We start from the raw sequence: 10,000 nt of genomic DNA on the forward strand, positions 1-10,000 counted from the left end.
GTTGTTGCTGTGTTAGGGTTAGGGTTGTGGTGTTAGGGTTAGTTGTTGCTGTGTTAGGGTTAGTTGTTGCTGTGTTAGGGTTAGGGTTGTGGTGTTAGGGTTAGTTGTTGCTGTGTTAGGGTTAGGGTTGCTGTGTTAGGGTTAGGGTTGTGGTGTTAGGGTTAGGGTTGTGGTGTTAGGGTTAGGGTTGCTGTGTTAGGGTTAGGGTTGTGGTGTTAGGGTTAGTTGTTGCTGTGTTAGGGTTAGGGTTGTGGTGTTAGGGTTAGTTGTTGCTGTGTTAGGGTTAGGGTTGTGGTGTTAGGGTTAGTTGTTGCTGTGTTAGGGTTAGGGTTGTGGTGTTAGGGTTAGGGTTGTGGTGTTAGGGTTAGGGTTGTGGTGTTAGGGTTAGTTGTTGCTGGGTTAGGGTTAGTTGTTGCTGTGTTAGGGTTAGTTGTTGTGGTGTTAGGGTTAGGGTTGCTGTGTTAGGGTTAGGGTTGTGGTGTTAGGGTTAGGGTTAGGGTTGTGGGGTTAGGGTTGTGGTGTTAGGGTTAGGGTTGTGGTGTTAGGGTTAGGGTTGCTGTGTTAGGGTTAGGGTTGTGGTGTTAGGGTTAGGGTTGCTGTGTTAGGGTTAGGGTTGTGGTGTTAGGGTTAGGGTTAGGGTTGTGGTGTTAGGGTTAGGGTTGTGGGGTTAGGGTTGTGGTGTTAGGGTTGCTATGCTAGGGTTAGGGTTGCTATGTTAGGGTTAGGGTTGTGGTGTTAGGGTTAGGGTTGTGGTGTTAGGGTTAGGGTTGTGGTGTTAGGGTTAGGGTTGTGGTGTTAGGGTTAGGGTTGCTATGTTAGGGTTAGGGTTGCTATGTTAGGGTTAGGGTTGTGGTGTTAGGGTTAGTTGTTGCTGTGTTAGGGTTAGTTGTTGCTGTGTTAGGGTTAGGGTTGCTGTGTTAGGGTTAGGGTTGTGGTGTTAGGGTTAGGGTTGTGGTGTTAGGGTTAGGGTTGTGGTGTTAGGGTTAGTTGTTGCTGTGTTAGGGTTAGGGTTGTAGGGTTAGGGTTAGGGTTGTGGTGTTAGGATTGCTATGTTAGGGTTAGGGTTGTGGTGTTAGGGTTGCTGTGTTAGGGTTAGTTGTTGCTGTGTTAGGGTTAGTTGTTGCTGTGTTAGGGTTAGTTGTTGCTGTGTTAGGGTTAGTTGTTGCTGTGTTAGGGTTAGGGTTGTGGTGTTAGGGTTAGGGTTGCTGTGTTAGGGTTAGTTGTTGCTGTGTTAGGGTTAGGGTTGCTGTGTTAGGGTTGCTATGTTAGGGTTAGGGTTGTGGTGTTAGGGTTAGTTGTTGCTGTGTTAGGGTTAGGGTTGCTATGTTAGGGTTAGGGTTGCTATGTAAGGGTTAGGGTTGTGGTGTTAGGGTTAGTTGTTGCTGTGTTAGGGTTAGGGTTGTGGTGTTAGGGTTAGTTGTTGCTGTGTTAGGGTTAGTTGTTGCTGTGTTAGGGTTAGGGTTGCTGTGTTAGGGTTAGGGTTGTGGTGTTAGGGTTAGGGTTGTGGTGTTAGGGTTAGGGTTGCTGTGTTAGGGTTAGGGTTGTGGTGTTAGGGTTAGGGTTGTGGTGTTAGGGTTAGGGTTGCTGTGTTAGGGTTAGGGTTGTGGTGTTAGGGTTAGGGTTGTGGTGTTAGGGTTAGGGTTGCTGTGTTAGGGTTAGGGTTGTGGTGTTAGGGTTAGTTGTTGCTGTGTTAGGGTTGTGGTGTTAGGGTTAGTTGTTGCTGTGTTAGGGTTAGGGTTGTGGTGTTAGGGTTAGTTGTTGCTGTGTTAGGGTTAGGGTTGTGGTGTTAGGGTTAGGGTTGTGGTGTTAGGGTTAGGGTTGTGGTGTTAGGGTTAGTTGTTGCTGGGTTAGGGTTAGTTGTTGCTGTGTTAGGGTTAGTTGTTGTGGTGTTAGGGTTAGGGTTGCTGTGTTAGGGTTGTGGTGTTAGGGTTAGTTGTTGCTGTGTTAGGGTTAGGGTTGCTGTGTTAGGGTTAGGGTTGTGGTGTTAGGGTTAGGGTTAGGGTTGTGGGGTTAGGGTTGTGGTGTTAGGGTTAGGGTTGTGGTGTTAGGGTTAGTTGTTGCTGTGTTAGGGTTAGGGTTGCTGTGTTAGGGTTAGGGTTGTGGTGTTAGGGTTAGGGTTGTGGTGTTAGGGTTGTGGGGTTAGGGTTGTGGTGTTAGGGTTGCTATGTTAGGGTTAGGGTTGCTATGTTAGGGTTAGGGTTGTGGTGTTAGGGTTAGGGTTGTGGTGTTAGGGTTAGGGTTGTGGTGTTAGGGTTAGGGTTGTGGTGTTAGGGTTAGGGTTGCTATGTTAGGGTTAGGGTTGTGGTGTTAGGGTTAGTTGTTGCTGTGTTAGGGTTAGGGTTGTGGTGTTAGGGTTAGTTGTTGCTGTGTTAGGGTTAGTTGTTGCTGTGTTAGGGTTAGGGTTGCTGTTTTAGGGTTAGGGTTGTGGTGTTAGGGTTAGGGTTGTGGTGTTAGGGTTAGGGTTGTGGTGTTAGGGTTAGGGTTGTGGTGTTAGGGTTAGTTGTTGCTGTGTTAGGGTTAGGGTTGTAGGGTTAGGGTTGCTATGTTAGGGTTAGGGTTGCTGTGTTAGGGTTAGGGTTGTGGTGTTAGGGTTGCTATGTTAGGGTTAGGGTTGTGGTGTTAGGGTTAGTTGTTGCTGTGTTAGGGTTAGGGTTGCTGTGTTAGGGTTAGTTGTTGCTGTGTTAGGGTTAGTTGTTGCTGTGTTAGGGTTAGTTGTTGCTGTGTTAGGGTTAGGGTTGCTGTGTTAGGGTTAGTTGTTGCTGTGTTAGGGTTAGGGTTGCTGTGTTAGGGTTGCTATGTTAGGGTTAGGGGTGCTGTGTTAGGGTTAGGGTTGTGGTGTTAGGGTTAGTTGTTGCTGTGTTAGGGTTAGGGTTGCTATGTTAGGGTTAGGGTTGCTATGTAAGGGTTAGGGTTGTGGTGTTAGGGTTAGTTGTTGCTGTGTTAGGGTTAGGGTTGTGGTGTTAGGGTTAGGGTTGCTATGTAAGGGTTAGGGTTGTGGTGTTAGGGTTAGTTGTTGCTATGTAAGGGTTAGGGTTGTGGTGTTAGGGTTAGGGTTGCTGTGTTAGGGTTAGGGTTGTGGTGTTAGGGTTAGGGTTGTGGTGTTAGGGTTAGGGTTGCTGTGTTAGGGTTAGGGTTGTGGTGTTAGGGTTAGTTGTTGCTGGGTTAGGGTTGTGGTGTTAGGGTTAGTTGTTGCTGTGTTAGGGTTAGGGTTGTGGTGTTAGGGTTAGTTGTTGCTGTGTTAGGGTTAGGGTTGTGGTGTTAGGGTTAGGGTTGTGGTGTTAGGGTTAGGGTTGTGGTGTTAGGGTTAGTTGTTGCTGGGTTAGGGTTAGTTGTTGCTGTGTTAGGGTTAGTTGTTGTGGTGTTAGGGTTAGGGTTGCTGTGTTAGGGTTGTGGTGTTAGGGTTAGTTGTTGCTGTGTTAGGGTTAGGGTTGCTGTGTTAGGGTTAGGGTTGTGGTGTTAGGGTTAGGGTTAGGGTTGTGGGGTTAGGGTTGTGGTGTTAGGGTTAGGGTTGTGGTGTTAGGGTTAGTTGTTGCTGTGTTAGGGTTAGGGTTGCTGTGTTAGGGTTAGGGTTGTGGTGTTAGGGTTAGGGTTAGGGTTGTGGTGTTAGGGTTAGGGTTGTGGGGTTAGGGTTGTGGTGTTAGGGTTGCTATGTTAGGGTTAGGGTTGCTATGTTAGGGTTAGGGTTGTGGTGTTAGGGTTAGGGTTGTGGTGTTAGGGTTAGGGTTGTGGTGTTAGGGTTAGGGTTGTGGTGTTAGGGTTAGGGTTGTGGTGTTAGGGTTAGGGTTGTGGTGTTAGGGTTAGTTGTTGCTGTGTTAGGGTTAGGGTTGTGGTGTTAGGGTTAGTTGTTGCTGTGTTAGGGTTAGTTGTTGCTGTGTTAGGGTTAGGGTTGCTGTGTTAGGGTTAGGGTTGTGGTGTTAGGGTTAGGGTTGTGGTGTTAGGGTTAGGGTTGTGGTGTTAGGGTTAGGGTTGTGGTGTTAGGGTTAGTTGTTGCTGTGTTAGGGTTAGGGTTGTAGGGTTAGGGTTGCTATGTTAGGGTTAGGGTTGCTGTGTTAGGGTTAGGGTTGTGGTGTTAGGGTTGCTATGTTAGGGTTAGGGTTGTGGTGTTAGGGTTAGTTGTTGCTGTGTTAGGGTTAGGGTTGCTGTGTTAGGGTTAGTTGTTGCTGTGTTAGGGTTAGTTGTTGCTGTGTTAGGGTTAGTTGTTGCTGTGTTAGGGTTAGGGTTGCTGTGTTAGGGTTAGTTGTTGCTGTGTTAGGGTTAGGGTTGCTGTGTTAGGGTTGCTATGTTAGGGTTAGGGGTGCTGTGTTAGGGTTAGGGTTGTGGTGTTAGGGTTAGTTGTTGCTGTGTTAGGGTTAGGGTTGCTATGTTAGGGTTAGGGTTGCTATGTAAGGGTTAGGGTTGTGGTGTTAGGGTTAGTTGTTGCTGTGTTAGGGTTAGGGTTGTGGTGTTAGGGTTAGGGTTGCTATGTAAGGGTTAGGGTTGTGGTGTTAGGGTTAGTTGTTGCTATGTAAGGGTTAGGGTTGTGGTGTTAGGGTTAGTTGTTGCTATGTTAGGGTTAGGGTTGCTATGTAAGGGTTAGGGTTGTGGTGTTAGGGTTAGTTGTTGCTGTGTTAGGGTTAGTTGTTGCTGTGTTAGGGTTAGTTGTTGCTGTGTTAGGGTTAGTTGTTGCTGGGTTAGGGTTGTGGTGTTAGGGTTAGGGTTGCTGTGTTAGGGTTAGGGTTGTGGTGTTAGGGTTAGGGTTGTGGTGTTAGGGTTAGTTGTTGCTGTGTTAGGGTTAGTTGTTGCTGTGTTAGGGTTAGGGTTGTGGTGTTAGGGTTAGGGTTGCTGTGTTAGGGTTAGGGTTGTGGTGTTAGGGTTAGGGTTGTGGTGTTAGGGTTAGGGTTGCTGTGTTAGGGTTAGGGTTGTGGTGTTAGGGTTAGGGTTGCTGTGTTAGGGTTAGGGTTGTGGTGTTAGGGTTAGGGTTAGGGTTGTGGTGTTAGGGTTAGTTGTTGCTGGGTTAGGGTTGTGGTGTTAGGGTTAGTTGTTGCTGTGTTAGGGTTAGGGTTGTGGTGTTAGGGTTAGTTGTTGCTGTGTTAGGGTTAGGGTTGTGGTGTTAGGGTTAGGGTTGTGGTGTTAGGGTTAGGGTTGTGGTGTTAGGGTTAGGGTTGTGGTGTTAGGGTTAGTTGTTGCTGGGTTAGGGTTAGTTGTTGCTGTGTTAGGGTTAGTTGTTGTGGTGTTAGGGTTAGGGTTGCTGTGTTAGGGTTGTGGTGTTAGGGTTAGTTGTTGCTGTGTTAGGGTTAGGGTTGCTGTGTTAGGGTTAGGGTTGTGGTGTTAGGGTTAGGGTTAGGGTTGTGGGGTTAGGGTTGTGGTGTTAGGGTTAGGGTTGTGGTGTTAGGGTTAGTTGTTGCTGTGTTAGGGTTAGGGTTGCTGTGTTAGGGTTAGGGTTGTGGTGTTAGGGTTAGGGTTAGGGTTGTGGTGTTAGGGTTAGGGTTGTGGGGTTAGGGTTGTGGTGTTAGGGTTGCTATGTTAGGGTTAGGGTTGCTATGTTAGGGTTAGGGTTGTGGTGTTAGGGTTAGGGTTGTGGTGTTAGGGTTAGGGTTGTGGTGTTAGGGTTAGGGTTGTGGTGTTAGGGTTAGTTGTTGCTGTGTTAGGGTTAGGGTTGTGGTGTTAGGGTTAGTTGTTGCTGTGTTAGGGTTAGTTGTTGCTGTGTTAGGGTTAGGGTTGCTGTGTTAGGGTTAGGGTTGTGGTGTTAGGGTTAGGGTTGTGGTGTTAGGGTTAGGGTTGTGGTGTTAGGGTTAGGGTTGTGGTGTTAGGGTTAGTTGTTGCTGTGTTAGGGTTAGGGTTGTAGGGTTAGGGTTGCTATGTTAGGGTTAGGGTTGCTGTGTTAGGGTTAGGGTTGTGGTGTTAGGGTTGCTATGTTAGGGTTAGGGTTGTGGTGTTAGGGTTAGTTGTTGCTGTGTTAGGGTTAGGGTTGCTGTGTTAGGGTTAGTTGTTGCTGTGTTAGGGTTAGTTGTTGCTGTGTTAGGGTTAGTTGTTGCTGTGTTAGGGTTAGGGTTGCTGTGTTAGGGTTAGTTGTTGCTGTGTTAGGGTTAGGGTTGCTGTGTTAGGGTTGCTATGTTAGGGTTAGGGGTGCTGTGTTAGGGTTAGGGTTGTGGTGTTAGGGTTAGTTGTTGCTGTGTTAGGGTTAGGGTTGCTATGTTAGGGTTAGGGTTGCTATGTAAGGGTTAGGGTTGTGGTGTTAGGGTTAGTTGTTGCTGTGTTAGGGTTAGGGTTGTGGTGTTAGGGTTAGGGTTGCTATGTAAGGGTTAGGGTTGTGGTGTTAGGGTTAGTTGTTGCTATGTAAGGGTTAGGGTTGTGGTGTTAGGGTTAGGGTTGCTGTGTTAGGGTTAGGGTTGTGGTGTTAGGGTTAGGGTTGTGGTGTTAGGGTTAGGGTTGCTGTGTTAGGGTTAGGGTTGTGGTGTTAGGGTTAGGGTTGCTGTGTTAGGGTTAGGGTTGTGGTGTTAGGGTTAGTTGTTGCTGGGTTAGGGTTGTGGTGTTAGGGTTAGTTGTTGCTGTGTTAGGGTTAGGGTTGTGGTGTTAGGGTTAGTTGTTGCTGTGTTAGGGTTAGGGTTGTGGTGTTAGGGTTAGGGTTGTGGTGTTAGGGTTAGGGTTGTGGTGTTAGGGTTAGGGTTGTGGTGTTAGGGTTAGTTGTTGCTGGGTTAGGGTTAGTTGTTGCTGTGTTAGGGTTAGTTGTTGTGGTGTTAGGGTTAGGGTTGCTGTGTTAGGGTTGTGGTGTTAGGGTTAGTTGTTGCTGTGTTAGGGTTAGGGTTGCTGTGTTAGGGTTAGGGTTGTGGTGTTAGGGTTAGGGTTAGGGTTGTGGGGTTAGGGTTGTGGTGTTAGGGTTAGGGTTGTGGTGTTAGGGTTAGTTGTTGCTGTGTTAGGGTTAGGGTTGCTGTGTTAGGGTTAGGGTTGTGGTGTTAGGGTTAGGGTTAGGGTTGTGGTGTTAGGGTTAGGGTTGTGGGGTTAGGGTTGTGGTGTTAGGGTTGCTATGTTAGGGTTAGGGTTGCTATGTTAGGGTTAGGGTTGTGGTGTTAGGGTTAGGGTTGTGGTGTTAGGGTTAGGGTTGTGGTGTTAGGGTTAGGGTTGTGGTGTTAGGGTTAGGGTTGCTATGTTAGGGTTAGGGTTGTGGTGTTAGGGTTAGTTGTTGCTGTGTTAGGGTTAGGGTTGTGGTGTTAGGGTTAGTTGTTGCTGTGTTAGGGTTAGTTGTTGCTGTGTTAGGGTTAGGGTTGCTGTGTTAGGGTTAGGGTTGTGGTGTTAGGGTTAGGGTTGTGGTGTTAGGGTTAGGGTTGTGGTGTTAGGGTTAGGGTTGTGGTGTTAGGGTTAGTTGTTGCTGTGTTAGGGTTAGGGTTGTAGGGTTAGGGTTGCTATGTTAGGGTTAGGGTTGCTGTGTTAGGGTTAGGGTTGTGGTGTTAGGGTTGCTATGTTAGGGTTAGGGTTGTGGTGTTAGGGTTAGTTGTTGCTGTGTTAGGGTTAGGGTTGCTGTGTTAGGGTTAGTTGTTGCTGTGTTAGGGTTAGTTGTTGCTGTGTTAGGGTTAGGGTTGCTGTGTTAGGGTTAGTTGTTGCTGTGTTAGGGTTAGGGTTGCTGTGTTAGGGTTGCTATGTTAGGGTTAGGGGTGCTGTGTTAGGGTTAGGGTTGTGGTGTTAGGGTTAGTTGTTGCTGTGTTAGGGTTAGGGTTGCTATGTTAGGGTTAGGGTTGCTATGTAAGGGTTAGGGTTGTGGTGTTAGGGTTAGTTGTTGCTGTGTTAGGGTTAGGGTTGTGGTGTTAGGGTTAGGGTTGCTATGTAAGGGTTAGGGTTGTGGTGTTAGGGTTAGTTGTTGCTATGTAAGGGTTAGGGTTGTGGTGTTAGGGTTAGTTGTTGCTATGTTAGGGTTAGGGTTGCTATGTAAGGGTTAGGGTTGTGGTGTTAGGGTTAGTTGTTGCTGTGTTAGGGTTAGTTGTTGCTGTGTTAGGGTTAGTTGTTGCTGTGTTAGGGTTAGTTGTTGCTGGGTTAGGGTTGTGGTGTTAGGGTTAGGGTTGCTGTGTTAGGGTTAGGGTTGTGGTGTTAGGGTTAGGGTTGTGGTGTTAGGGTTAGTTGTTGCTGTGTTAGGGTTAGTTGTTGCTGTGTTAGGGTTAGGGTTGTGGTGTTATGGTTAGGGTTGCTGTGTTAGGGTTAGGGTTGTGGTGTTAGGGTTAGGGTTGTGGTGTTAGGGTTAGTTGTTGCTGTGTTAGGGTTAGGGTTGCTATGTAAGGGTTAGGGTTGTGGTGTTAGGGTTAGTTGTTGCTGTGTTAGGGTTAGTTGTTGCTGTGTTAGGGTTAGTTGTTGCTGTGTTAGGGTTAGTTGTTGCTGGGTTAGGGTTGTGGTGTTAGGGTTAGGGTTGCTGTGTTAGGGTTAGGGTTGTGGTGTTAGGGTTAGGGTTGTGGTGTTAGGGTTAGTTGTTGCTGTGTTAGGGTTAGTTGTTGCTGTGTTAGGGTTAGGGTTGTGGTGTTAGGGTTAGGGTTGCTGTGTTAGGGTTAGGGTTGTGGTGTTAGGGTTAGGGTTGTGGTGTTAGGGTTAGTTGTTGCTGTGTTAGGGTTAGGGTTGTGGTGTTAGGGTTAGTTGTTGCTGTGTTAGGGTTAGGGTTGTGGTGTTAGGGTTAGGGTTAGGGTTGTGGGGTTAGGGTTAGGGTTGTGGTGTTAGGGTTAGGGTTGTGGTGTTAGGGTTAGGGTTGTGGTGTTAGGGTTAGGGTTGCTGTGTTAGGGTTAGGGTTGTGGTGTTAGGGTTAGGGTTGTGGTGTTAGGGTTAGGGGCGCGGTGGTCCAACAGGCTGACAGGCTTTGGTCTCAATGGCCGTCCCCTCATTCAGAGTATAGGCCTGTATTAAAGGGGCAATCTGTAATTCCAACAACAACAAAGCGGGCTCCCCGCCCCTTTATTTGGTGAACAGCTGAGGGCGTTAGAGAAATGTAACCATGGCGATGGGTGAAATAACTGACCATCCATGAGATGAACATGATGCCTTCCAAACATGGTTAAAAGTACACCGTGTTTGTTTACAATGACACTGTTTCCAACAAGTAAAACAAGGTTATATTCTGGGTTCTGATGGGGTCGACCCTGACCCTGACCCTAACCCTGACCCTAACCCTGACCCTGACCCTGACCCTAACCCTGACCCTGACCCTAACCCTGACCCTGACCCTGACCCTGACCCTGACCCTGACCCTAACCCTAACCCTGACCCTGACCCTAACCCTGACCCTAACCCTGACCCTAACCCTGACCCTGACCCTAACCCTGACCCTAACCCTGACCCTAACCCTGACCCTGACCCTGACCCTGACCCTCTGTTACATTCTTCAGGAATCATTCATTTAAAAGTGTATAAATGTGTGAACCAACTACGGAATGGCCCTTTAATTTGCAGTACAGTTTGTTAGTCAGACAGGAAGTGTAACAGGAAGTGTGTGTTGTGGTGTGGTCAGACAGGAAGTGTTACAGGAAGTGTGTGTTGTGGTGTGGTCAGACAGGAAGTGTGTGTTGTGGTGTGGTCAGACAGGAAGTGTGTGTTGTGGTGTGGTCAGACAGGAAGTGTGTGTTGTGGTGTGGTCAGACAGGAAGTGTGTGTTGTGGTGTGGTGAGACAGGAAGTGTGTGTTGTGGTGTGGTGAGGGGCAGCGTTGAGGCCATGTGGAGCTGAGTCACTCTGGGCTCGTTTGGTCGCGTCTGGTTTGACGTTGGTGTTTGTGTGAGAAACATCCTGAGTGACGTCACAGAAACCTCCTTCATACCGGACCCCCAATGCCCCCAGAGACAAACACCCACCAACCGTGTGTGTGTCTGTCTGTGTGTGTCTGTGTGTGTCTGTCTGTGTGTGTCTGTGTGTCTGTGTGTGTCTGTCTGTGTGTGTCTGTGTGTCTGTGTGTGTCTGTGTGTGTGTGTGTGTGTGTGTGTGTGTGTGTGTGTGTGTGTGTGTGTGTGTGTGTGTGTGTGTGTGTGTCTGTCTCAGACTCTGGCAGGTCCCTGGGA

General features: G+C 48.1%; 1 protein-coding gene across 1 annotated transcript in view; it reads left to right on the forward strand.

The window, feature by feature from the left end:
- The window catches only part of nfxl1 (nuclear transcription factor, X-box binding-like 1), a gene marked incomplete at both ends in the record, with an annotated part of 27,237 nt that overhangs the window by 14,259 nt on the left and 2,978 nt on the right, over positions 1-10,000 (forward strand). The window contains one exon of the mRNA XM_083698184.1: positions 9,981-10,000. This exon is cut by the window's right edge and continues 69 nt beyond it. Within this exon, the coding sequence (XP_083554310.1) occupies positions 9,981-10,000 (20 nt within the window). The remainder of the gene's footprint in view (positions 1-9,980) is intronic.

This window comes from Argentina silus, assembly GCF_951799395.1.
Source record: "Argentina silus genome assembly, contig: scaffold_158, whole genome shotgun sequence".
Lineage (NCBI taxonomy): Eukaryota > Metazoa > Chordata > Actinopteri > Argentiniformes > Argentinidae > Argentina > Argentina silus.